This window comes from Drosophila gunungcola (assembly GCF_025200985.1).
Source record: "Drosophila gunungcola strain Sukarami chromosome 3L unlocalized genomic scaffold, Dgunungcola_SK_2 000003F, whole genome shotgun sequence".
NCBI classification, from domain to species: Eukaryota; Metazoa; Arthropoda; class Insecta; order Diptera; family Drosophilidae; genus Drosophila; species Drosophila gunungcola.
This window is the reverse complement of record NW_026453179.1, coordinates 5,110,984-5,138,783: the sequence shown is the minus strand read 5'-3', so window position 1 is coordinate 5,138,783 and position 27,800 is coordinate 5,110,984. Positions and strand designations below refer to the sequence as shown.

Genomic DNA, 27,800 nt, shown 5'->3' with positions numbered 1-27,800 from the left:
TATCGATAAGCGCTACCAAACACCGATAGAACAGATATTTTGAATATCGCCGATCGTCGATCTTTTCCCACCTCTAAAAAGCAAACGGTTACACTAAAATAATACGATCAAAAGTGAATCATTGCGCTAAATCGGCGGATAAGCGAAATTAAACGACAAAAGAAGTAAAATCGGCTCTGCCGCTGCAGCATTAACGTTAGGAATAACAGTGCATTTGGGTTACTTTTCAAAAGCCCCAAAAAAAAAAACAGCGTCTGCAGATCCACTTTGCGTGCGTGTGTGTGTGTGAGTGTGCGTGCCCGTGCGCATGTGTGCTGTGTTTGTGTGAAAGGAGAAGAGGAGGAAACACAAAAAGAGGAGAAAAAAGTGTACAGCCGACGACGCGCAGACGCATCTCGAAAATCGTCGAAAACTGCGAGTGAAAAGTGCGAAAATCGCGGAAAAGCCCTGTTGCCAAGCCTTCCGGACTCCAACGCGATAAAGACATACAGCGAATATGGGTTGTGCCGTGAGTACAGCACGCGATAAAGAGGCCATCGAACGGTCCAAGAACATCGACAAGGCGCTCAGGGCGGAGCACGAACGCGCCGCCTCGGAGGTGAAACTGTTGTTGTTGGGTGCGTTTTCCTTCCCTACATACTTTACTTTTACCTTTATGCCTCATTTTATCCCGTATTCCGGTATTCCCCTTTTGCGAATTCAACTTTTTGGGAGCAAAATGTGCTGAAATTCGCGCTGACCTCATTTTCTTTTTATTTTTTTTCTTGGGCGGGGTGGGTTTGGTATCATTTCTCGGATGTGCCGAGTTAAGCGTCGGATTTTTGCCGGCTTTTCCATTGGAAAATCCCTGTGAGGACGCTCTATAAGCAGACAATCCAGTGTGACTCTGTAAAGCTAAAAGAACAAAATTTGTGTATTAAAGTTTCTTTGAAATAACAAACTTTTTATGTGTGAAAGTATTATTAAACCAATATTAATAAATGAGATTTCCTGTAACACATTTCTTTTTTCATCGGAAGTTAGTGAAATTGCAAGCTCCGATATTAAAACAAAATTAAATATTTCTTTTAAATTACTCGTTTCGACAAAAAAAAGTTATTTTAAAATTAAAATTCTTTTTTTAAGTACCCTCACATAACATTACATTTTATACAAAAATCGATTGAATTAAAAAAGGTTTCAGTTAGCAATGCACATTTTAAACAAGTCACTTGAATATTATAAATTACTATTTTTTGTATCCTCGTTTTTCTACCAGTTTTTACCCGAGCAGGGGAAGATTAGAACGCGACCCCTTACCCATGCCACTGGTACTTTATGATCAAAAACCTAGTATGAAAAACTTTTAATTTCTGTTTTTAAAATTTATAAAAAGTTTTTTTGAATAAAATCGTTATGGGCTTTAATTCTGTGAAAAATGTTAAATACTTATGGTTTTATTTAACATTTTGTTTTTATGGCTGGTTCAAGCTAAACAAGTCCGTCTGTTCGCGGAGTGTGCATTATGCAATGTCTGTGTCCAATAATTCGTTGGCGATAAGGGAATTGAACGTAAATTGAAACCAAATGTCAGTTCTCGATTCTCGGTTCTCGTCTTCTGGCACGCACTTTTCAGATCTTTTGGATCGATCCCAACAAGTGCGGCGCCGCAATGGAAACATGTTTGATATGGAGTCGGTGGTTCCGATAGTGCAGCGGTTTTTGCTTAGTAGGAAAAACCATTCAAGCGTCGAGGCGCCAACGTACAGTGGTCGATTTACCCAATCAAACAAGCAACAAATTACAAATAAATAAAATTTAAGTTCATTTTTTTTAAACTAGGAAATCGTATAGAACTTGTCAGTCTAATTTTAAGAGAGTTATTAGAAATATAACTTGAAATTAAGTCGTATTCGCTATAAGTACTAACATTTATTTTGTTAAGTTTTGATAAAATAAAAAAAAAACAAAAAAAATATTGCGAAATATATACATATATTTTGGTTTTGAGAATGTTATTATTCCGCTAACTTAGGCTTTTTCGACCACTGTGCATCGTATCGCATTTGGAGTGACCCGACCTCTGCGGCAAACGCAGTGAAATTAAATGCCACGTCGCGTTGCAACCTTCTGCAATTAAATTTCCATACACCAAATGGATGGTATACATATGTACGATATGGGAACGATAATATTTCACTGTCTGCGTGTGTACTTTTCATTTTCATTGCCATTCATTTTTGAAAACAATGCAGTTGAGGTTTTTCTCCAGCTTTTAGTTGGCAGCATTGCTGATTTGCTAATGAAGCGAGCCACAATGACTAAGGCAACAAGTGGCATGCCAAATAGTACAGTGAGGACTGGCTATCAGCCACCCATGATTACAATCCCATTTTTTCTGAATTCCTAATTAAATTAATTTTAGTGAAATTATTCTGGTCTTAACTTTTGTAAGAACGCTAGCTCGACTAGGTAATCTTTATTGACTTGATTAATTTTATCAAAAAGGAACAATATTATTAAAACCCTTATATATATTTTTCTGTATCGAAATTTGTTAATTTTCTGTTTAAAGCCTTTTAAAACAAAAATCCCAAATCCCCTTCTACACTACTTTGCAAATAACTACTGTTTTTATGAGCTAGATAATGAAAAATAAAATTGGTTTGCCGAATTAAAGAAACCCCTGGAAACCGGTTTTGGAAAATAACGTAAGAAAGGTGCAGGAAATATCTAGAGTTTTCATCCCCGCATTGTGTACTTTCCGAATCCCCAGTATCGTATATTTTCCCAGCTGTTTGCGGCTCAAATTCCATGTTGACCAGTGAAAATGGTTCAGCTTTGGATAGACAACAAGATAGACAAAAACACCTTGCACCAGTTGCATTTCAGACTTACTTTTTTCCGGTGCTTGCTGCACTTGATTTAATTGTTGCCATTGTCGTTGTGGGCTGTGTTTGCACTTTGTGTGTGCCGTAATTTCTGTAGTTTCTGTTATTTCTGGATCATAAAGAAAACCGATCTCTGATCTTTGAGCTGTTTGTTGCGCCTGCGCTCTCTCGTTTCTCTCTCTCTCTCTTTAAGCTGAATAATTGGCCGTGTTTTTGTTGCTGCTTTGTTATTTGTACGCTGACATTTCAAGTGGGGTGAACGATATTAGCGCAAATAAATGGCCCCGCCACCAAATGCAGCTGCTGTTGCTACACTGAAAATATATATTTCAATTTATTAAAAATAAAAAATGCTCTAATTTGCCCAACAAGTCTTCTAGTAGGCCTTTTACGTTATGGTTGAAATTAATTGTATTGTATTGATAAGCTTAACAAAAAACTAAACTTAAACATACAATTCCCTTAAATAGAATTTTTTAAATTAAATTTTCTGAAAAAAAAAATTATAAATTATTATTTTCTAATAAATTTTTAAAAATTGAAAAAAAGTAAATTTTTCTGTGTATTGGGTCTGCTGCTCAATTTGGAATCGGAATTGTCAGCCCCCAACGCTGGGCTTATTGTGTAGATTTAATAAAGCTCCTCCACTGACACTCAATTTATATTACGCTTCTCCCCTCCTTTCCCTTTTCTGCACGCCATTCAATTGAAAACTACAACTTTCAGTTGAATTTCTTTTTTTTTCACCCGTCTACAAGCCCAAACATTTTGTGTTCAAGGGGAAAAGAATGTGTAGTATTGTTTTTTACGATATTTGCATCGAGAGAACTAAAGAGAGGAAGAGAGTTCCAAAGGCGCTTTTGGGGCATGAGTAAGCAGCTCGTATATCTGTTTAAATAAATAATATATAAACAAAATAATGTCATGCTTTCTGCCGCACCAATATCAAAATCGAAACCCCAGACTGTCAACACAGCAACTTAATCTACATTTTTTTTTTTAAGAATTCACATACAAATGCACTTGAGCACTCTGAAAGTATAATTTGGCTTATCAAAATTATCGCTAAGTGACCTTATACGTCAATTTCGAACAGCCCTATGCTCTATATATATAATTAATGGAACCGTAATTTATATAAGAAAGCGATGGAAATTTCATGATAGGACAGATTTGCGTGAAAGTCATTTGAGTTTGGTGGTTGAGGATTTCCGTTTTAGGGCTTCATTTCATCTGATTTAATTGTTTACTTTTTAGAAGTACACCATTTCACACTCGACGCTGATTAACACATTTCCCACTTCGATAACCGAGTTCAGGCGCCATTTAGCTCGCTTACTCATGGCGCAAACACTTTCTTACGATTCTCCTCTCGCTGTCTTTAGCTGTTGTTGTTTTTTTTTAACTTATTGCATGTATGTACATACATATGTGTCTGAGAGGCTTTAGTCACCATTTCTAATGATGATTCTACTGACGCTCAATAATCACCCAACCAATTAGTTGGTGCATTACGTTGCACACGCCTTGGAAAGTTCCCCACCCAGAGGGTAATACAGTAGAATTAGCTTAAATTATAATTTTTTAAGAATATGTATTTGTGGTTTAAGAAAAAAAAAAATTATCTTAGGCTTACATTGTAAATTAAATTCAAGAATTTTTCTCTGGGCTAAATAAATATTTATAAAATTATATGGTTCTAATTTCGGAAATCTAGATGTCGTAGGTTAGGATCGAGCTTCTAAACACAATATTTCGATAGTTTCTCACCAACCCATAGATTGAACCTATTGAGATTTAAGGGAAAGCTAAGGAAATTTTACTTTACAAAAGAAATTTTTATCTGCAAATGTTGCAAAAAAGTAATACTATTGAAACGAAAATTTGTCTCAAGAAATAATATAATTAAAATATTTCAATATGTTTCTGTTTGTTTGTTGTAGGTAAAAATTAACTAAAAACAAGCGAAAAAGAAAATAAGAGCTCATCGTCTGCAAAGGCTCTCCAACTACCCTCCCTTCGCCGATATCCACTGCTTAATAATGTTAATTATAATACCGTTTGAGCAGGGGCACGTTGGTCATGACGATCGCGATGATAATGAGCTTGTAAGCCCGGCTTTTCGGATCGCTTTGTGCGTACCGCCGTTGTTCTAACCCGTCTCGCTTCATCCCTATTGTTCGCCTCTCGCTCGCTCTCGCGGTTTTTCTCCCTTGTTATGGCACAGCTAACGGTGCATTGATAAATGAATGCCCGGACACAGACACACACTCTTGCATATTTTGTTATTATTAAATTGACCTTTTTTCTGCCGTTCATTTGTGGATTTTGTTGCTAGTTTTTTTCCACACGGTGGCAAGTTTAAACATTCGCCTAACGTCCATATTCGTATTCAGATCTGTCAATTTCATCATTATGTGGCGACCGTTGTTTGGCCATTATCTCTATGCGTCTCTTTCGCTCCTTCCCTTAATCTACTATAACGACATTTTTTATTGCAAAATTAGTACGCATTGTGTGGATTGACTGGAATTATAAAATTGAATAAATATGTATGAAAGTGTTTGATTTATTTATAAAAATATAAATCAATTGTAATTTAGTGCAAGTACAGTGAACATAGAATATTTTGTGCCTGTTGATAAATCTTTGGGGACCTAAAATCACGGACTTCAGCAGCGTATATTTTTATCTGTACGAAAATTGGCAACTTTCAAAATTGTTTAAAAAGTTAAAGGAAAATTGTGCAGACAAGGAGATATTTTCCTTTTGATGAGGAAACTTTGGAAAGCAGGTGTACAAAAGACATATTGCCTTAACTTTTAATCTTACAAAAAGTAATATATACTTTTTAAATTTGTATCGATTGAAAAAATATGATTATAGTTATAAGTACCTACTTAAACAAAAAAAGGTAATTTGTTAAAAGGTCACTTAAGAAAACAAATTAATGATCAACATGACTGCTTAAAGAAACTGTCCGCCAAAGAGAAATTTAATATAGATGATTTATTTACGAAAAGTTGCAACTATCTTAGTTTCAGTGCAAGTACCAAGCCCTGAAAGGAGAAAAAGTGAAAGTATAGTCACAAAGTATAGTCAGCTTCAGTCAGGGAGCTTCGGCAATTACCTAATCATCCGGTGGCTGGGAATGGACCCAACTGCAGCAAAAAGTCGGCTTAATGCGCCATTGTTGCAATTCCCCAACATCTTGTATAGCGCTTGATAACTGAAATAAAACTTAGACCGGGAGCTCGACGGCAAATGTTGCCAATTTTTTATTTGTCCATTTTCTCTATTATTTCATTTCTGCCTTCATCGAAAAGGGAAACTGGTAAGCACGTAATGTGATTATATACATATATTTTTATTTTTATCATTCGAAACAGATAATAAACTTGTGTGGTCAGCCAAACCAGACGATTGTGTTTGTTTATTAACGATCGCGGGTCAGGTCTCATTTTACAATTGCAAGCTCTCAGCAAATAAAATTATGTCCATTTAATTTTCTCCGCCAGTTCCCTCGGCTTTTGATAGCTTTGGAGAACCGCTGGGTGGTTCAATGAACTTAAGGGCTTGACCATTTGATTTATAAGGGAAAGGGAAGCTGAGGTCTAAAGTAAAATGTAAGAATTTTTTTTTACGAAAATTAAAACATTAACTTAAACGAGTAGTTATTTGCATCTGATGCAAAATAATAATACATGTCAATTACCTATTTGATTCAAATATTTCGAAATAAGTATTCAGCAATAATTTAGTAATATATTCTATTTGTAGCTGATCGGACTTTTTTAGTATTAATTGCCCATGTACTATACATACGATATCATTCATTCATTCATTTCTACTTGACCAGCGCAATTAAGCGTAAACCGGCAGCTTTTTGGCCTTTTGAACCCCCAGGCAATTGAGCAAATTTTGTGGCATCTTGTTCATTCATTCATAAATTCCTCCTCCGTTCTCCAGTTTGTAATTCCGATTGTCGTTATCACATCGATTCATTCAGTTTTACGCCCTGAACTTGGAATTTCAAGCTTTTATGTAGAGGTCACGCCCACAAAGAAATAAGCATGAGTTCACTTCGCTTCTGTTGAACCAAAATGAGTAATTTCATAAGATATTATTTGTTCTTTTTAGAAGATTTGTGTAATTTTTTAGATCAAATATAGAAAATACCATTTTTAAGACAATTTAACAATTATATCATACCGTTCGAAAAGAGAAATTCACAATACGCCCTTTTACCCTATAACTTTAAAAAAGATCACTTTACTAATAATATTTCTGCGTATGTATTTTAGGAGCCGGCGAATCAGGCAAATCAACAATAGTGAAACAGATGAAAATCATCCACGACACCGGCTACTCGCAGGAGGAGTGCGAGGAGTACCGCCGCGTGGTCTTCAGCAACACGGTGCAGAGCCTGATGGTGATCATCCGGGCCATGGGCCGCCTAAAGATCGAATTTGCCGATCCCGGCAGGACGGACATAGCCCGCCAGTTCTTCACACACGCCTCCGCCGCAGACGAGGGCATCCTGCTGCCGGAAATTGTCCTTCTGATGAAGAAACTGTGGGCGGATGGAGGTGTACAGCAGAGCTTTGCGCGTTCCCGTGAATATCAGCTGAACGACTCGGCGGGCTACTACCTCAACTCGCTGGACCGCATCGCGCAGCCAAATTATATACCCACCCAGCAGGACGTGCTCCGAACCCGGGTCAAGACCACTGGCATTATCGAGACGCACTTCTCCTGCAAACAGCTGCACTTTAAGTGAGTTTTGAAATGCTTAACACATCTTGGTTTAATTGATTCTAATGGGTTATTATTTTTGCAGACTTTTTGACGTGGGCGGCCAGCGATCGGAACGCAAGAAGTGGATCCATTGCTTTGAGGGCGTTACGGCCATTATCTTCTGCGTTGCGCTATCAGGTTAGACTTATATGATTACCTGTTGCTTAGCCTTTGTTTGATTTTTGCCTGTTAACAGTTGAAATAAATTGTGTTTAAATTAAATTCAAATTTCTCTTCTTGTACTTTGTAATACAATATTATCATATATATTTTTCAGAGCGCTGATTCTCTGATCAGTTAATTCAAATATCCCAAATCTCTGTTTTAAATTTAACGTATTCAAATTATTAAAACAAAGTTATTTTAAATACTATTTTAAATTCATTAAAACTCTATATAGCATATGTATCAAAATAAATTTTATTAATTATAAGTCTGAAAATAAATAATTTTAAAAAAAATTTTACTTTACAGGTTACGATTTGGTCTTGGCCGAGGACGAAGAGATGAATCGCATGATCGAGTCCCTTAAGCTGTTTGACTCTATTTGTAACTCCAAGTGGTTTGTGGAAACTTCCATCATTCTTTTCCTCAACAAAAAGGATCTGTTTGAGGAGAAGATCAAGCGATCTCCCCTGACGATATGCTTTCCGGAGTATGCAGGTAAAATAATACGTTTATTGTAATTAAATGCAATTTATTCATTCATCCCGAACTCTTTTAGGTACCAATACCTTTGAGGAAGCGGCCAATTATATCCGCATGAAGTTTGAAAATCTCAACAAGCGGAAAGACCAAAAGGAGATCTACACGCATCTCACCTGCGCCACGGATACGAATAATGTGAAGTTTGTCTTCGACGCCGTCACCGATGTGATCATCAAGAACAATCTGAAACAAATTGGTTTATTTTAAGAGGCGGCGGATCACAGGATCATCATTATTTAGCTTGCGTCGTAGTATTAAAGGAAAACGCGCATCAACAATTCCATTACACGCTAAGAACTCGATACATTTACGCCCTACATATACGTAATCGTATTCTCCATATATGTTTAAAATGCTTTACATGCTTGACCCACGTAATTTTAATAACCGATTTGGTTGCCAGTAGTCGCGGAACAAATAACCAACTGCAATTTAGTTAACCGTGTCCAATAAATTGCACCTGTAAGTTAACTAATTTAAACATATTAGCCTAACAAATGTAAAGTACGTAAAGGACAGCCGATGGGTTTTGTATATCCTATCCCCCAAACTCGATCGGCTCTCTTTGGGATTAAATTAAGTTTCGCGGGCTAATGGAGATTCCCAAAAGAGGCACACCGAGATCGTATCGTGCAGGGGTGCTTTTTTGGGCCTCACCATTTGTCGGATGTTTTGCAGCCCTGGCGCTGTTGCCTTTTATTTTTTTGCCAAGAGTTTGACAGCGTTATTTAAGGTGAACCTAGGCCTGGAGTTGTAAGCCCTAAAATGTAACTAGTAAACTTACTAATATGTTTAGTAATAGCCTAAATAAAAGACCATTTATATAAAACACAAGTCATTGTATTTCTGTGCAGCCAATTATGCCCATTATATTACAAAACTTTTATCAGTGAAATATATTAGATTGCCCTTAATGAATTCTGAAAAAACGTAATATGAAATGTTTTTTTTTTTGTTAATGTATATAATTAAAATAAAATTGCATATAAATTTTTATAATTACGTTTTCGAGCACTTTAAAAGTGTTGTAACCTCTAAAAAAAAGAGGTTTTCTTCGAAAAGAGATTCAACCCTGGCAACTCTGGTAGGATGCCTTCATTTTCTGTTTGAAAGCTGTCAGGCATTTTGGATTTTGTTCGTTTGGTGAAATTGTCATTGTTACGCCAGTGAATAACTTAAAATCTGCATTCGCCGCACAAAAAAACTTGGAAAATGATTCGCACAACATTATTGGCCAAATGGAATCGGTCGGTGGCAGGATCACTGGTCAACTACAGGGGTAAGTCAAAAGCACGTGGATCTGAAAACAGGATTATGACTAAATTCGCCCTTATGTCTTAAAGATTACTCCATTTTGAAGCTGTTGAACGGCGATACAGCGTATCCACGTGCTGTGATTGTAAGCCCAGCTCGCTGCTTTTCAGTTGGAGATGACAATGGTGACAAACCCAAAACCACGTCACCTGGCTTCGTGGCTCCCGGCTCCACTGGTATCCCCGGAAGCAGCTCCTTCGAGAATAACCTAAAAAACAGCACCCAGAAAGATGTGACCACATCGGTGGCTATGTCGCCGTCCGTTTCTATAGTCAGCTCTGGTGGAAAACTGGGCAGGGCCGATCCCCTAGACAGCATCGTTCGCAGCAAGGGCACCGAAGAGGGGTCGGGGTCCTCTAACGAGAACAAGAAGAGCGAGGCCCAGAAGAAGGCAGCGGAGGCCAAGGAAGCGGCAGCCAAGCAGCTGCAGGACATCATGGCCAATATGCCCAGCAAGCAGCAGGCGGAAAAATACTTCTTTCGCGTAGTGGCCTTCATTTATGACCTGACCTACCTCACCGGCACCTGGCTGCTGAACTTTGTCGAACACAACATCATTCGGAATGCCACGGTGCAGCACTACTGGAAGCGATTCCACGAGAAAATGGAGCAGGCCAAGAAGGATTAACTCCCAGCGGAGTAAAAAATTATATTAATATATTCATGCGAAAGCAAACAAATAAAACAAATCGCTGACGAATCCAAAATTTCAGCTGACTTTTCAGATTGGGGTTGAGGTGTAGCCTTCCAGCAGTTTGGCCAAGAATTTGAGGATCTTAGTTACGAGCGGCCACCAGTTGAGGCGGATCGGTTTTCACCGGCTCGTACATATTGGCGCAATGAGCAGTTCCTAGAGGAGGAAAAATATTGTTTACGTTAGTAAGCTTAACAACAGGTGCAGAATAACAAAGGGTTTGATATTGCATCAATATTATATAGCAAACCATACCTTCTATGTAAATCGTAGGAAGTGAACGATTTGAAGTCTTCACCAATCCAAGAGCATGCCAGGGATCAATAGAACCGTGCACATACAGCACATTTGTAGTCTTTGGCTTGAGCGCACCATAATTCTCATTGGTAGCGGACACCACCAGATCCAAGAACTTTGCGTCCATGTTTTTGGAGAACACATCCATGCACTGGCGAATAAAGAAATCCACGCCAAAGCGACCACCAAAGGTGTCTGCCTGGTTATCGGAGGTCTGATAGAAGCCGAACTCATGGCAGGTTTGGTAAGTCCACTGCCTCATTCCCTTGGCCGTCTCCGAATCCCAGGACACGTTCTTCATATCTGCTACCATCTTCTCGTATTTGTAGTCCAGGCAGGTGGTGTTTGATTCCTTTAATAGCATGTCATTCACTAAGCCTAAACGGGTCACAGGTGGTCCAACCGTGGTGTTTAGCATCACATCACAGACCTGTAAGTTTGAAATGAATAGTAGATAGATTATTAAAGTTTTGAAATATTCGTATCGTGAAAGACCCACGTCGTCAATGGTTATAGTGGCATGAGGACTATTGTCCTTGTTGTATTGAACCACGCCGGCAAAGTTTCCAGCCAGGTTTTCAAAGAAATTGGCCATGTCCAAGTCGTTTTCAATGGAATCCTTGATGGGAGTGCAGGTCCTACAAGTAGAAGAGTTTACACCAACTCAGTAAAGTTATCTTTCAAAGTTAAGAAGAGGAATAAGGGGCTACGTATTTAAGTAGCAAAAAAAAACTCCATTTCCATTCCATTACTTACTTAAACTTCTCATCCAGGCTGCGTTGCCCGATCATGTGCTTGAGAAGGATCTCCACCTGGGCAAAGCTGCGGGTCACCGCCTCCACGCATTCGGGTTTGTATGCGGCCAGCGATGCTTTGACCACCTCGAAGTACTCCCGAAAGTCGACCTCGGCCAATAGGGGTCCACTGGAACTGATGGATCCGTAGATAAGCTTGGGATACTTCTCCCTGGCCCAGGCAGCCAGTGATCCCGGATAGGAGCCACCGAAGGCGATCCATTTCTGGCCATCGGCCAGATTGAACTTCACCTTCATGGCGGTCACAAAGCTGGCCAAATCCTCCAGAGCCTGCTCGGAGCTCAGATAGTGTAGATTTTCGGTGGACAGATCCGCTGTGGGATGGCTCTTTCCATAAAACCGGTGCTCCAGCTGCAGGCAGAGGGCTCCAAAGTGTTCGGCATAATGGACCCAGGCTCCCTCCCGCATCCACTTGGCGGATGCCTCTCCCTCGCCACCAATCATCAGGAAGATGGGTGCGGAGCTGTCATTCCGGTAGTAGTCGGCATTCACAAAGTACCGCTGTTGCCAGGTGCGCCCATCGCTCGCCTTGAAGTGATCCAATTTCTGCTCGAACCAGAGATCCTCGGACTCCAGGGATCTCTGCAGTGTTGGTATCTTACTGGGCTCCCCCAGGAACCCCCTGTCCAGTTTTCCGCGTCGAAATCCAAGCCCCGAGATGGGCGCAATCAGTCCCAGGAGCAGCAGTCCCAGCCCCAGAGGCCTCGGAACGCCCCCAATAAAATGCATATTTGTCTCCTTTGTTTGCTCGGGTCAAGTGGAAGTTCCAGTAACTGTGGAATCTGATTAGATCGAATGCCGTTCACCGTTGAACTGTAAATAGCGACTAAAGAGTGGTGTGAGCTATTTATATAGGCACCGTTATGTGTGTCGCACTTGCCTGATTATTCAGTTCTCGCTATATTCGCAAAGCCGGCTAAAGCAAAACCAAAGCATTAGGGGTGTTCTTTATGTTTATACGGGCTGATTTTAATGGCCGCTTATCATTAATATCGATTCTTAGCAAGTGCATTAAAAATATTCTAAATATTTTTAATAAAGTGTAATAAATTAATATTTTAAATTTTAGGTAAACAAACTATTGTAGTCCATGTTCATTAAATGAAAAAAGTTTTTAAATCAACTTTGACACTGATTTATTCACAATTTTTTTCTGTTTTTTGATTGTTTAAATTAAAGAGGTTACCTTCCCATCAAAAAAAGCTTTTAAAGCTGAGCAGCTATTTCGGAATCTACAGTTCATAGAAATATCAATAGCTATTCAGAACAGTATTACTCGCGTGTCAAATAACTTAAAGTTATAATATATAAAGCCTTTTGTGAATAATGAAGGTTCAAAAAATATAAGTGTAAGTACAGTTTGCAAAGATTTGCTTCTTTATCGAATATTTAGCTTTTGAATCTTTAATGAATCTTCATTTAGTAGCTAGATTTGGCAGCACTGTTGACGTGGTAACATCATTTTGCTTTCCAAGAACGGTTACTCTAATTGAATTGTGCGATGGTTTATTTTTTTTTTGTTCATTTTGAAAACAATTTTCCTTAAAAATTGCCATTACCCGGTAATTTCTTTATATAGCCGAACACATTTTGCAGAAAAGGCATAAAACAGCAAATTTTTTGGAGGGCCAAAAGAAACCGTGGTGCGTCGTTTCCAAACATCCGCCTCCAAGCGCCTCAAGAGGCTTTCTAATTTTAAGGGACAGCTTTTAAAACAAAATATTGAAATAAAACAGACTACAAAAGTAATTTTCTAGAGTATTAAATAGTGCAAATTCTATAGTTTATCCATCATAAGTAAGTGGCTTATGATTACGGAATCCTAATTTATCATGATCAATTGCGATTAAGTTTGCAGACAAAAAGTTGAAATTTGATTTGCTTTATGTAACTCTTCTTGGTTTTATTGTTAAAATGATAAGTTGATCTCAAATAATGGTATATCGAATCCATGTTTAACTTGTATTTTCCATTATTTAATTTCTCCAATGAACTGCGTTTGTAAATCTATCCAAATTATTTTTCAACACAAATCCACTATTATTAAGTTTATGGCTGAACATTTCATACTTATAGGAGACGTTTAAATATGCTTTGTCAATGTCTTCTACCTGCAAAAAAAAACAATTTTAATCGCCGGACGATGGGTCATCGCAATACTTACGTTGATGTTTGGGATAAAGTTTTCTTCAATAAGAGTAAGTTTTAACGGTCTCTGAAGTGCAGGATTCCTTACAGATTTTAAAATGGTGTAAATTTTAATGACCGTGCTTGTATCTACCTCCTCTCGACGAAATTTTAATGTGACGTAATCGAGCTTTTGACAAGATTCAAACATCGGCAACAGACTATTTATATATAAATTGGAAAAAAAACAATTTATATATATACAATGATTCAAGTTTAATTAGTTTTCCCAGCTCTGATATGTTGCTACATAAGCGTTTGTAGCTAATATCAACTTTTTGTAGTGACTTTATTTGCGATATTTCGTAGATTTCTTCATTAAATGTAATTGGTGTATGAAGATCTTGTAAAATTGAGTCACTTCTAAGAGCAAACGCCCGGTAAAGTTCAGCGAGCGAGTCTTGTGCCTCACAGATTATTAGTTCTTTAAGATTTTTAATGTTTGCCAAAACTTCTAAACCAGGTTCTTTGCGTAAATTGCATTTCAAAGACTCCAATGTTTCAAGTTGGGTCAAATAATTACATTCATTGAATCCAATTAAGATATTATCCAAGTCCAATTTTTGAAGTGTTGCCGGCGATTTGTGTACTAAAACCCTTAATACATTTTCCAAAGGGTTCATATCAATAACAGTAGAATGTTCAAGTATCAAGTGCTGTAGATTGGGTAATCGATCCAATCCTGCACGTAACACTTTCAAACCTTTTATTCCAATAATTTCAGACATTTCTGCAATGTTTAGAGCTCTACGTGGTAATTCAACTTCCAGGTGCTGCAACCTAGTTAAACTATTTGAAGAAAACGCTCCGAAAAATTTTTGTAGCGAATAGCTTGGACTTAGTATCAGTACAATTAATTCTTCAACATTCGAGCTAGCTAGCTCTGTCAAGGATTGGTAGTCCTCCCAGTCCGAAAAACTGCACTCAAGTTTTTTTAGCGACTTTATTTGGGAAACCCTTATAACCTCTTCAGGAACGAGTTCTTCGGAATATCGAAATCGTTGAAGTATATTCTTCTCAGCCAGCTTTGTGAAAAGTGCGGTAAGGTTTCCTTTTCCGGATATATCCAAATCCTGGAGATTGTTGAGTCCAGCCAATTTCTCAATTCCAGATAGCTCTGAGAGGGAGCACGACAGTTTCTTAATGGTTTGAACTTTCTGCCACTTTTGAGATATCCTTAAAACATATATTTATCAGTCCACTTATATGAAATTCTTCGATCGTACTCAAATTGCTGGTGGCGAAATGCTTGGAAGAGTGGATTTAGTGTTTCATTAATTGGAAGGTCTGGTGTCTCGATGGTATTGACGTCGTTCATTTCTGCATACGATGGCCGCTTATAAATCTGCACCTTTTTTTCATTCTTTCTGAGGGTAAAATCTTTGCAAGCTATGGTAGCTTGCACCTGGCATGCAATTAGCAAGTCAAAAAGTAGCTCTGATGTATGGGAATTAATGGACTCGCGGACATTAATAACAAGGTGTTGCAGGTTTATTAGCTGACTTAAAAACTTCATGGAATACCATTCGGACAAATGGCAAGCCAGAAATCGAATAGATTCTATTTTCGCAAGTTCTACGGCCTCTAATTGATCTATTGATATATAATTTATTAAGATATATTTCAAGGCGAATGACCTTTTTGGGATCATTGATTGGAGGAATTTTGCCAGTGGCTTGGGATCTTTAAATTTATTACGTTTGTTATATATAGTCAATCGGCTTAGATTGGGCAGCTTTGATAAGGAACCCATTTGGCCAATGTCCGACTCATTATGTATATTTAACATAAGTTTCGCTTTATTTCTGTTAAACTCAATTAAGGTTTGTTTATTTAAAGGTATGGTTACTAGGGATTCCTCAATTAAATTACTTTCTTCCGATGTTTCACATAAATCGAACTGTGCTGTAACACATATATCATTTGATCGATCATCTTTCCTTATGTCGAAAGAATGCAAAGAGTCAAAAGTCGGTAACGTAATATACCGACCTTTATTGCTTAAGTGATCTGTGATAAACAGGGTCAAAGGTGGTAAACTTTTAGGTCTGTGCAATTTTCTCAAATCATCAAAAAATAGCAATTGCGATCCGCTTTCTTGGACTCCAGATATAGTAAAAAATTTTAAATTGGGCAACAATACCAGTGATGAATATTGGGCGGCCCCGCCTTCCGGGCTTAGATGAACTGCCAGCACCTGAAGATCTTTGCAATGGCGTCCGATATCAGCAAGTATTCCATGGATTTTAGTGCCTTCAACTTCTAAATTACTCAAGTTTGGGATCCTGGTGCAGATGTCATATAAATCTTTTGCAGTAACATCAACATCAAACTTGACGCACTCAACGATAAAATCCTGCTCTCTTGCCGCTTTAAATTAGAGATAATATAATTTTTGATTTGGTTGAATAATTTTTGTTATTACAAATGTATTTTCAAATTAAGACTTACTTTTTTTTTTAATACTGACGTAAACCAGGCATTTATCGTGCATATTATTTTTAAAATGTAGTTCAACATAGAAAGGATCTTTTTCTCTGATAGATTGTAGGTAGGATATCCAAAAAAATTCATTTCTTTTAGACAACTTATTAACTCGTAGATCTATTAGTAGCTTTGTTATCCTGCACGTAAGAAACAAATCAAGAACCTCGTACAGACGTTTGTGATAAGTCTCAAGTAAATCCAGGAAAATTTCATGGGCCAACACAAAGTTTATTAAATCATCATACTTCAACATTTTGCTCCAATGTTTTTTTAATTCGCAACCAGTAATTACGTATTTCATTATCTCCAAGAGGCAGTCGCGGTTCAAAACTAAATTAAATTCGCCACTTTCGTCCATTTCTTAGGTTGATTGTTTAATCACCAACGACTCAGATGAGCTTTTTAAGGTGAGTAGAAGTTTATTTTCACCTAAATAAGTAAATTTAGGACAAATAATATTTTAATCGAGAAATAGAAACCTATTTTAGGAAGGCTATAAAAGCAATTTTTTCGATACTTATGTGACTTTACTGCTGTGCTTTTTTATGAAAACTGAAACATTTTAATTATGAGTTCGGCTCAAGCATTTCTCAGATAAGGGTGTACCAAATTTTAATTATGAGTTAGGCTCAAGCATTTCACAGATAAGGGTATACCAAAATACAAATGTATAATCATATTGTACGAGCTTTTTAAAGAAAATTTGGGGTCGGGATAAACAGATGTACACAGTGGAGTACGTCGGATCGTCACATCGACGGAAAAATATTAGAAATGTGCAGAGCGTTGCCAGACGTCTCGATGGAAAAAAAGAATGGAAGTGGAGGGAAAAAGGACAAAAACACGAAAAACCAGCGTATCTGCCACCATTCCAATACCAAATTTTAACTCTGGTGTCGTTTGCTTTCTCAAATTATTTTGTTTGTCAACAAGCCCAGCTGATTGACAGTATGACGGAAGCACCCGAACTCGGGTGAATCTGAAAACTTCGGTCTCACTAGACTGGCGAAACTGTTAAGGCTGTACAAGGCTTAAATTTCTAAATGGTGTTTTTTAAGTTTTTAACTAACATTATACGAAAACTCCTCAAATTGTTAGTCTCAAGTTCGAAGTTTCTTCTTACCGATAAATATTTTGTGTATACAAAATTTAAGAGTGAAATGTTTGTCAAAAATAATTGTTTTTTTTGAGGAACTGCCTTTTGGTCAAAAAAATGTGTTTTGCTTATTTATCAAATTAATTATTCAATTAAAGTATTTTAAAAGGGTTTTAAACTATATATATACCTCATTTTTTTTCTGAATCAACAATATGTTGAGAATGTTCTGTATAAATTTCAAGTCAACCCGAGTAAAGCTAATAGCTATACAGAACAGGAGTTGCATATTATATAGCTAGAAGTTAAACCTCTAACAAGCTCTTAAATTGTGATTAACGAATTTGAATTGAATGTAATTTTTAGGTTTTTTAATGAACTTTTTTTGTAGCTAGATTTGGCAGCACTGTTGAAGTGGTTTCATTATTTTGCTATCCAAGAACGGTAACACTTATCAAGTTGCGCGATTATTTGTTTATTGTTTGTACTGAATACAGTTTGAATATAATTTTCCTTAAATAATAGTGCCTCGTTCCCGCGCAATGGACTTTAATAGTAGTACCTACGACCAGAAGTATTTTAACTTCACAGCGACACAACTTTCAGCAGAGCGTCCGTATTACTTATTTAGTATAATTGGTAGCGTTATGTATCATAATTGTATTTTATAGGCGAACACATTGTGCAGGACATCATTAAAAAGGGCATAGGACAGATCATAGACAGGATAAAGACCCCGGCAACAGCGGATCTATTGGAGGCCCAAAAGGAAACCGTGGAGCGTCGTTTTCAATCATCAGCCTCCAAGGGACTCAAGGCCATCAGAGAGTTGGACAGGAAGGTGTTTCACGTGCCATCGCATGTTCTGCATCCGGAGCATATGTTTTTTGAAAATCAGTTTACCAGCGAGGAGGAGGAGCAGAAATCAGCCAAACTGGAGGAGCTAAAGGCAAAATACCGAGAGGTAACTATTACACCAGGGATCGGTATCATCTTGTAGGCCTAGTCGCAATTGAACATGATGATTACAGTTGGCATTACCAATTCGCTCGATCAGCAATAGCATTTACGTTACTTATAATTTAAGAAAGCCTCACCTTATTTGATTGCTCAATCATATCTTAACAGATAACTAATATTTTGAAATGTCCTCGTCCCCCAAATTCTTAATATGAAGATTAAAACAAAATTATCAGTCATAAGGCTATTTTCTAAAGTATAAATTCGTCTAAATATGTAAGTAAAGGTAAAAAAAAAAACTCATCGTGATTACCTCAAAAAATTTATGGGCTTAAAATTTTTTTTTCTGATAATCCAGTCTTGATTTATGAGTCTGTCTTATAACTCAAATTTATTTTTATTGCTCATTTCGATTTTGTTTAAACTATTTTAGAACATGGCAATGCTGGCGCATCTTAAAATCGAGGCAGACAAATACGCCGCCATGGAGGATCTCATTAAAAAGGAGATGGAGATGCAAGCTCGTGTCCACAGAAACTGCTCCTCGCTTAATGTGAGCAAGCTGAAACAATATTGTTCCCAAGCGACCGCTCAAGTAAAGAAGCCCATCAGTGACTTACAAAACAAAATTTAAATATTAGTCGTTTTGATAAAACTTTTCATTGCGGTAACATTTTAAATTTGTTTTTAAATAGTTAACAACTAATCCAACCCCCATCTACTGATTTAACTTAAACAATATAAAATCTTTCTTAAATTTGTAATCATATGTTTCTATGATAAATAAAATGCTATATATACATATTGGTTTAAATAACTTAACAAATAATATTATCCTTGGCTAGCAACAGCAACCAGGCAACGGTCGCTGAATAAAATTTGTAATATATTGTTTTCAAACAGAAAACAAGCCGGCTTAAAACCTTCAAAGCATTTTGCACGAAACCGACACAACAACATCCCTTATATGTTACATTTGAAGTCATATATTTTACTATAATCCTGTGAAAATGGGAGATGCCCAGGAAACCAGACAACTGCTCCCGCGTGCAATCTTTGGGATCAACGGAAAAGTGGAGAATGGAGTGCGCCAGCATCCGGTGACGGGATCAATTATCTTCGCACTTGGAAACAAAATAGGTATCGCTGACTATAAGAAAAACACCCAGGAGTTTGTAGCGGGACATACAAATACAATATCATGTCTGGATCTCAGCAAAAGTGGCAAATACATGGCCTCCGGGCAGATAAACCACATGGGATTTCGGGGCTATGTGATCATCTGGGACTACGATCAGCGCAAGGAGATCTCCCGACATGATCTGCACAAGGTCTCCGTGCAGGCCATATGTTTTACGGCCCAGGACCGCTGCGTGGTGTCCATCGGAGGCGTGGATGATGGATCTGTCATCGTTTTCGACATGGAGGCATTGTGGGTGACTAAATCGTAAACGTTACCTTAATTATAATCATTCTTTTCTTTGTTCTAGATCTCCCATTTGTCAAACACCCGCCTCGAGGGCTATATCCGGAAATGCATTGACCGTCCGACCGTTGCACAATAATCCGTACTTTTTTATAACTGCCGGAGATAAGCATCTGCGCCTGTGGAGCATTCTGCGCGAGGAGAAGAAGCTGTACGTCCAGGACGTTCTGATGGCCAGCAAGACAAGGGTTTTCTACTGCGCGCGCATTAATAAGACGGATGAGTTTGCCTATTTGGGCACTGGAACTGGTGACATCGTGAAGATCGTCCTCAACTGCTGCGATCGCGATCATGTGAGCAAGCAAGGCTCCACCAGCTGCATCCTGGGAGCCTTTGGCACCCACAATCCCCGGAAGCCATCTGGCAGGGACTGCAATCGCTATGTGAACGGCGTTCGAGCTTTGTATGTCCTGGAAGGAGGACGTTTGCTAATTGGAGCTGGAAATGGCGACATAGAGCTAGTGGAGGAGCGAACCGATGTGCCGCTAATTAACTTTAGGGACTATCCAGGTCCCACGTGGCCATATCTGCGCACCCTGAAGAAGACTCATGTGTCAGGAAGGATTTCATCCTTTGTGCGCTCCAAGCCGGAATCATTTTACATTTGCACCGACACGAACGAGATTTACGGACTTAATATCAAGACCTGGGTGCTGAAACTACTGCGAACATGCCACACCAAGTCGGTCTACTGCATCACATTTCCAAAGTAAGTACAGAGTTTGCGAAATAGCTACTTTTTAAGATTTAAGAAAAAAGGTTTTAGTTATAACATATACATAGCTCACATCTAGATTTTAGATTATGTATAGAAAAAGCAGAGACAATCTGTCTTAAATTGAAATTAATGTTAAATTAAAAAGGAAGTTACAATATTTTTCCCTTAAAGAAATTACTCAGGAGTTTTTGCCACCTCTGGCAAGGAGTGTATCCGAATCTGGTCTTCGAGTCGCAAACAAGAGCTGCTCCGCATCATGGTCTACAACTTCAACTGCGCCTGCGTTCGGTTTACCCACGATGGCACCAGTATTGTCTCCGTATGGAACGATGGAATCATTCGAGCCTTTACTCCTATCACCTGGAAGGCTCATCTATGCTATTCCCAATGCGCATAACAAAGGTAAGTATATATGGCATTTAAATTTAATACATGTCTACTTAGAACCTAATATTTAATTCTAGGATGCAGTGCTTTGGCAGTGGCCTCCACGGGTCGTCTTATTATCACGGGCGGCATTGAGGGACAAGTAAGGGTTTGGAAGATAGACCCCTATCGCCAGGATCTCTTGGGTGTGCTGAAGGACCATTCGGGACCCATAACCTCGCTGGATATCAATTATCTAGACACTGAAGTGATATCCGCCTGCACCGATGGCTCTTGTGTGATCTGGGATATCAAGTAAGTTAAAACTACAAAACAACCATTATTATTTAAATTATTAATCTTATACATAATCCTGCCCAGACGCATGACTCGCAAACAAGTGGTGACCGCTAACGCGCAATTTATGTCAGCTTCCTATTTCCCGACCGGAGTCCAAGTGATCACCTGCGGCTCGGACGGCAGGATCATCTACTGGATGGTGTACAATGGAGCCTTGATCCGGGAACTCACTGCCTCCAAGAAGTCATCGGTTAATTGCCTTGCCATCAACGAGACTGGGGACTACTTCATCAGCGTGGGCAGCGATCTGCAGGTCAAACTCTGGGACTACAACAGTGGTGCCGTGGTGGGATTGGGCTCCGAGCACGCCTCCTCGGTGATCAGCTGCGCCTACAGTCCCTGCATGACCATGTTCGTCACTGGGAGCACGGACGGATCGCTGATCATCTGGGATGTGCCGCGGGACTTCTGGGGCAGGCCCAATCCGCCAGATGCGGCCAAATATTCGCTGCCCAAGACGTCGTCCAAAACCAAGATGAATGAAGTGTCGGCCAGAGTGAATTCCGGCACAAATCTGAAGACGCCAAAGGGGGAGAACATTGACGGACTGCTGAAGGCCACTCCCAAGGACGATCTGTGCTGCGTGGAGTGCCCGCCCTGCGCCAAAAAGGAGGCAAAGATCTCCGATCCTTACGCCGAGTGTGGAATAGTGCCGGACGTCAGGAAATGCTGAGCTTTTATTCGTTTATATTCGCTTTGAGTCGTGAAATAAAGGCAGTTTTTCTTCTGTCAGCTGAATTGTAGTTTTATATTTTTCATATACCCATATTAGCCTCGAATCCTTATATTATGTCCCTGTAAAAACTAAAAATTTAAAAATAAAATACGTCTGTATAAAGCCATTACCATTGCAATTAATTTTGATCTATTAAACTATTCAAATCAATATATCAATTTATTTAATCTGACGGTTAAGTTCAAGTTTGAAACTCTGATATATTTAAAATAATTTTATTATAATGTTAAACCAAATGCATTTGATCTGTTTATTTATATCAAGTTTAGCTTTAATTTAAAGCCCAAAAAGGTATTAAAACAAAATTATTCAGAACTTACAAATTTTTGATACATTCTGTTTCCAGTTAGACTTTAAACTTAAGTAAAAACTGTTTTTGCTTGCCAAATAAAAGTTGCAAAAATTTTAAGACCATGAAAAAGTTTAAAACTTGGGTAAAAGTACAATGATATATTTACCAAAGTTTAAATTGAAAATACATTTAAATTTTGAGCCTCTCTTGAAAAAGTGTGACCGTTTCCGGCGCGGTATATTGGCGCAAGTGGCGCGGCGGTCACACGGCACAGCCATTGGTTGGCTCTTCCCCCGCTATTGTCGTTCGTAAACTTAGTTCGGGTGGGTGGTTAGTTATTGTTGTTCCGTAGTCGCGTAAAGTTGACTAATCCGACCGACCGGACCAGACCGCTCAAATCAAAAAGCACGCGACACTCGCCGGAAAAAAAGGGAAAACGGACAGAGGCAAAGGAAGAGGGACGGGAAGGAAAGCCGAATAGTAACAGCAAAACAAAACAAACGACGAAAAGCGGTGCGAAATGAAGGTCTGCTGCATTGGCGCTGGATATGTCGGCGGTCCAACCTGCGCGGTAATGGCGCTCAAGTGCCCCGATATCGTGATTACCCTGGTGGACAAGAGCTCTGAGCGGATTGCCCAGTGGAATTCGGATAAATTGCCCATTTACGAGGTTGGTTTTTTGACTCACGTTTGTATGTACATAGGAAGTGCCGTATGAATGTGTGTGTGTGTGTGTGCCCGTGGGAGAGGGAAAGCAATAGGTTTACTCGCATGTGTTTGTTCACGCCTTAGCCTTGCAGTTTTTTTGTTTTTTTTTTTTGTTTCCACTAATCCTAAACAAACAAAACATCAATCAATCCGGAGATCCATCGAGAAGAACTGAAGAAACGTCGATGACCGCTCATGCCCAAGTCGGTGAAGCCCTCGCCAACCCCTCCGAATGAAACCAGTTCCCAGTGCACAGAAAAAACTACAGATTTGTTCAGAAGTCAATCTATGAAATATTTGGATATGTTTTGTTCTTGATAGAATCAGCAAATCTTAAGAAAAGACAACCTTCAACAGGAAGGCAAATATAAAGATTTTGTTAAATAACCAAGTATTTTTTTTTGTTTTTATGATAATGCTAAATCAATTAAAACAATCTTAAAGTATGTGAAATTTTTCTATAACCAATACTTGCATTTTTATAATAAATTATTTAAATTATGAGGTCAAAAACTATACATTTCTCTCTCTGTAGTCGGTCTTCACTCGAACCTCGGTGCGTGTTTGGCATTTTACTAGACACTCAGGTGTTTAACGCACTTAGCCCACAACAAGGTCAACGGTCAGTCCTCGTGTTACGGCCATAAGTCATTCAAGACAAACTATAAAAACTCACAGAGCCAAATGATTGCTGAAATATGATTCGGCGCGGAAAACAAGCGTGGGAATCGATTTTACTTTCCAGACTGCGTGACCATAATGCCCAGGCCTCGATTCCAGATATTAAGTGCGCCACGAAGCCATAAGGTATAAGCGGGGATTTGCCGGCATATTCTAGCACGTCACATATGTATGTATGTGATCTCTTTTCCATTTTTACTGTCGCATTTCCGTCCTGGCTTCCGCCTGCCCCCATTCTTTATACCCGGCTCCCCGCACTCCTTATCGGGTCTGCGCCAAAACAGAGACTCGGGTCGAGATAACCACGCTGGGCAGGGCGTTTAGGGGTTTTAGCGGGCGCACATTAGTTGGAAATTGTCCAATTATCCACGTTCTCGGCAAACACCCCAGTATCTCTCGGGGAATAACGCGAAAAAAATAATATATAAACACCCAAACACAGACGAACCTTCCTCATGTCTCGAACAACCACTATCTGTCCAAATTTTAGTTGTAGAGGCATTGCTTTGTAGTAAACTTTATTTTTAGGTCTACTGAATTACTCAGTAGTTCACATTTCTTATCAATTACAACTCTTTTATTCTTTAGTCGTTAAAAGATTAATGTTTTGCTTTAATTAAGCTTATGCTTCTCTTAAGTTTTTAAGATTGTAATGATTTTTACTATTTTAAATGCTATGTGCGCAAAATTATTATGTTTTATTTTATGAGCGACAAACTATTAAGTTCTTGTTGTTTTTATTTTTCAAAGCGAAAACTCAAATCTTATTCTAATTAACGAAATTTTCTAATTATTAATTTCTTAATATATTAATCTGCCAAAGCAAAAACTTAAATTATTTTCTAATGACTTGCTAGAAAAAAAATTTAACAAATGTTTCACATGAAGAAGTTTGATTGTGTTAGATACTACATTTTGCACATAAAAAAGATGGGCAAAAACACGGCGTTGAGTGCACCCGCACCCGTACGAACAGAGACTGTCTAGCACACATTCCACTCTTCATATTGATATTCACTTACCAAGATTGCATCATCGCCAGCAAACATAATGGCCATAACTTGGAGTACTCAATTGCAATTTGCTGGAAATATCAATGCGGCCTTGTCAACAACATCCTCTTGTTTTGCATTTACACAATTGGCTATTGACACTTTTTGTTGCCATCTGTTGCCAATATTTCCTAGTCAGTGTACTCATTATCGTTTTCTTCATTTTCCAATACAACGCAAAAACTTATCAGTCATAGATCATGTCTATGTCTAGCAGCCCAGACCATATATTTTTAGAAACTTTCCTTAAGAAACATCTCTCTTTGGTTTTCTATTGTCTCCGTAGATTAATAAACCTGAATGATAGATCAGCATTAGTTTTAGTAGGTAAATGTGTTGTCAATAATAGAACAGCTTATGTTTTAATAGATAAAATCGTGGCCGATGATTCTCAGATTTCATAAGAAAAGAAAGACATGCCAAAAGAAAGACAGTTATTAACACCTGCCTCCGAGAAATCCATATACATAATACGTATGCAAATTTGCTCGCTCACAAAACGAGTTCAATGAACATTCAAATCGTATCAGAAACGGAAATAAGTTGAACGAATAAGGGAAATAAGAATTCGTGTGAATATTGCATAAGCGTGAGTAGTCATGGGAAGACCCTATCCTCTAATTTATTAATTAATCACTAAACGCTTAAAAGTGGACCACTCAAAGTGGTATTTCAGCACGTAAACAGAGTCACACTGGGGTTAATTGAGAGATAGCTTTCATAGGAAACGGAATCGAATAAGGTCCACGTACCAACACTTATAGAAGGGGTATAATCTTATCGGTAGACGTTCCTACGAACGTCACCAACTGCTCGGCTTTGGGAGTGGGTCGTGATTGGCATTACAAAAAAACAAAAAAAAAAGAAAACTAGGCCAACAAGTTGTATAATTTGTAAAATATTTTAATGAAGTATGTCTGTCGTTTTAGCCCGGTCTGGACGAAGTAGTGAAGAAGTGCCGCAATGTGAACCTCTTCTTCTCCACGGACTATCGAGACGGCCATTAAGGAGGCGGACCTTATCTTCATCTCGGTGAACACGCCCACAAAGACCTGCGGCAGTGGCAAGGGTAGGTAACAATTATGCAAATATTTACAAGATAAAGGGAGTGAACACCTTTAAGTGAGGTCTTACTATATGCATTATATTCAAAGTCTAGGTTTTTATTGCAACTTGAAGGCTGAAACCTGTTGATTATAATAACTATAAGTGTCAGAAGCGACACTAAGTACATCCATGTTTACAACTAAATACATATTACCACAACCATGCTTAAATCAATATTATAGTTGCATTTTAGCATTGTATTAGCTAGGTAATATTGTTATTACTGTATTTATATAGCTAAAATCTAACAGTAGAGTATTGCATTTCTTTTTAAAATAATAAACTAAAACATATGAAATTTCATAAGAATATTCGTGGAATAAAATAATATAAAGGAGATTATTTAATAATTAAATTAAATAACGCAGAATTTTTGATAAATATACTTTACTAAGAATTAAAAGAATAAAAAAGCAATAACTACAATAAATAGGTTAAATTCAAAGAATAGGTTTTCATGAGCTTAATTGCTTTAAAATAAAGTTGAATAAAGATTTTGATTAATTGCTAAGGTCAGGAATTGATGATCTTTTAAAGGACACTCACCCTTTCGATTGTGTGTTAGTAATTAAGCAGTAGTTACCAATACCAATTATTCATCACCTCTATTTCTCAGGACGAGCGGCGGACCTCAAGTACGTGGAGAGTGCGGCCCGAATGATCGCAGAGATCGCGCAGTCCAACAAGATCGTGGTGGAGAAGAGCACGGTGCCCGTGCGGGCGGCGGAGAGCATCATGCACATACTGCGGGCGAACCAGAAGCCCGGCATCCACTACGACATCCTGTCCAACCCTGAGTTCCTGGCCGAGGGCACCGCCATCAATGATCTCCTGAATGCCGATCGCGTACTGATTGGCGGCGAGGAAACGCCCGAAGGCCACCAGGCGGTGGAGAAGCTGTCCTGGATCTACGAGCACTGGATACCGAAGCAGAACATCCTCACCACCAACACGTGGAGCAGTGAGCTTTCCAAGCTGGCGGCGAACGCTTTTCTGGCCCAGCGCATCTCCAGCATCAACTCGCTGTCGGCAGTGTGCGAAGCCACTGGAGCAGATGTCTCCGAGGTGGCGAGGGCCGTGGGTCTGGATTCCCGCATCGGTTCCAAGTTCCTGCAGGCCTCCGTGGGATTTGGAGGCAGTTGCTTCCAGAAGGATATCCTCAACCTGATCTACATCTGCGAGAACCTCAACTTGCCCGAGGTGGCTGCCTATTGGCAGCAGGTGATTGATATGAACGATTACCAGAAGCGTCGATTCTCCCAGAAGATCATCGAGAGTTTGTTCAATACGGTGTCAGACAAAAGGATAGCCATCCTGGGATTTGCCTTCAAGAAGAACACTGGTGATACCCGCGAAACCGCTGCCATAACCGTATGCCAAACACTTCTGGAAGAAGGCGCCGCGCTGGATATCTACGATCCCAAGGTGGAACCCGAGCAGATCATCGACGACCTCACGCATCCCAGTGTCACGGAATCCCCGGAAAAGGTGAAGAAAGCGGTGCAGATCCACAGTGATCCCTACAGTGCCGTTCGGGCCACCCATGCCCTGGTCATCTGCACTGAGTGGGATGAGTTTGTGGACCTGGACTTCAAGCGCATATACCAATCGATGATGAAGCCGGCGTACATCTTCGATGGCCGCAAGATCCTCGACCACGAGAGGCTGCAGCAGATCGGCTTCCACGTCCAGACCATTGGCAAGAAGTACCAGCGCGCTGGACTGCTCCGTTCCTGGGGCATTGTGCCGCAGCTTTAGGCTCGAAGGGCGACGGAGATGGTGGCGTTTACACTTAAAGTTGGCGAAATTTCCAGTATTTGCGAGACTAAATTGTAAATATCCGTATCAGTTTCTGTAACTTAGTATATCTTAGAGTGGGTCGATTTAAAGGATGAAGAATATTTAGGACGAAAAGTAATCTGCGAATAATTCTAAGCTTAAATCTTGGATCTTATAACTACTATATCAGTTTGACCCTACTTAAGTTAATGTAAAACAATAATCTTTAACTCGGTCAATTCCTATAAAGTAAAATGTCAAGAAAACATCGATTCTTAGCTATAACTTGA

At 38.9% G+C, this 27,800-nt stretch overlaps 7 protein-coding genes across 9 annotated transcripts; 5 read left to right on the top strand and 2 right to left on the bottom strand.

Moving 5' to 3' along the window:
• Positions 1–62: 62 nt before the first annotated feature.
• Positions 63–9,209, top strand: LOC128258227 (G protein alpha i subunit). Its single transcript, XM_052989736.1, has 5 exons — positions 63–617; positions 7,175–7,646; positions 7,711–7,805; positions 8,142–8,330; positions 8,392–9,209. Exons 1-5 carry the CDS (start codon positions 497–499, stop codon positions 8,580–8,582), a joined length of 1,068 nt encoding a protein of 355 aa, XP_052845696.1. The 5' UTR covers positions 63–496; the 3' UTR covers positions 8,583–9,209.
• Positions 9,210–9,500: 291 nt separating this feature from the next.
• On the top strand, positions 9,501–10,396 carry LOC128258228 (uncharacterized). The gene is made up of 2 exons (XM_052989737.1): positions 9,501–9,654; positions 9,719–10,396. The coding sequence occupies exons 1-2, from the start codon at positions 9,588–9,590 to the stop codon at positions 10,315–10,317; spliced, it is 666 nt and encodes a 221-aa protein (XP_052845697.1). The 5' UTR covers positions 9,501–9,587; the 3' UTR covers positions 10,318–10,396.
• LOC128258226 (putative serine protease K12H4.7) lies at positions 10,309–12,489 on the bottom strand. Its single transcript, XM_052989735.1, has 5 exons — positions 12,376–12,489; positions 11,437–12,321; positions 11,180–11,318; positions 10,639–11,110; positions 10,309–10,539 (listed from the first exon to the last, which is right to left on the bottom strand). The coding sequence occupies exons 2-5, from the start codon at positions 12,222–12,224 to the stop codon at positions 10,466–10,468; spliced, it is 1,473 nt and encodes a 490-aa protein (XP_052845695.1). The 5' UTR covers positions 12,225–12,321; positions 12,376–12,489; the 3' UTR covers positions 10,309–10,465.
• Positions 12,490–13,798: 1,309 nt separating this feature from the next.
• LOC128258438 (uncharacterized) lies at positions 13,799–17,183 on the bottom strand. Of its 3 annotated transcripts, none has more exons than XM_052990041.1 (3): positions 17,048–17,183; positions 16,134–16,598; positions 13,799–16,052 (listed from the first exon to the last, which is right to left on the bottom strand). In XM_052990041.1, exons 2-3 carry the CDS (start codon positions 16,525–16,527, stop codon positions 14,860–14,862), a joined length of 1,587 nt encoding a protein of 528 aa, XP_052846001.1. In that variant the 5' UTR covers positions 16,528–16,598; positions 17,048–17,183; the 3' UTR covers positions 13,799–14,859. The 3 variants fall into 3 exon arrangements, with proteins under 3 accessions (XP_052846001.1, XP_052846000.1, XP_052846002.1); XM_052990040.1 differs by having other exon boundaries at positions 16,826–17,182; XM_052990042.1 differs by having other exon boundaries at positions 16,898–17,182.
• Positions 16,558–19,027, top strand: LOC128258440 (uncharacterized). Its single transcript, XM_052990043.1, has 4 exons — positions 16,558–16,576; positions 17,791–17,877; positions 17,937–18,229; positions 18,659–19,027. Exons 2-4 carry the CDS (start codon positions 17,808–17,810, stop codon positions 18,857–18,859), a joined length of 564 nt encoding a protein of 187 aa, XP_052846003.1. The 5' UTR covers positions 16,558–16,576; positions 17,791–17,807; the 3' UTR covers positions 18,860–19,027.
• A 75-nt stretch (positions 19,028–19,102) lies between these two features.
• On the top strand, positions 19,103–21,893 carry LOC128258437 (cilia- and flagella-associated protein 52). The gene is given in 6 exon segments (XM_052990039.1): positions 19,103–19,657; positions 19,716–20,420; positions 20,601–20,790; positions 20,792–20,831; positions 20,894–21,110; positions 21,177–21,893. Coding segments are annotated over 6 exon segments (2,226 nt in total). The 5' UTR covers positions 19,103–19,235; the 3' UTR covers positions 21,829–21,893.
• A 573-nt stretch (positions 21,894–22,466) lies between these two features.
• Positions 22,467–27,780, top strand: LOC128258472 (UDP-glucose 6-dehydrogenase). The gene is given in 4 exon segments (XM_052990101.1): positions 22,467–22,853; positions 25,554–25,613; positions 25,615–25,693; positions 26,348–27,780. Coding segments are annotated over 4 exon segments (1,431 nt in total). The 5' UTR covers positions 22,467–22,703; the 3' UTR covers positions 27,490–27,780.
• The last annotated feature ends 20 nt before the right edge of the window (positions 27,781–27,800 follow it).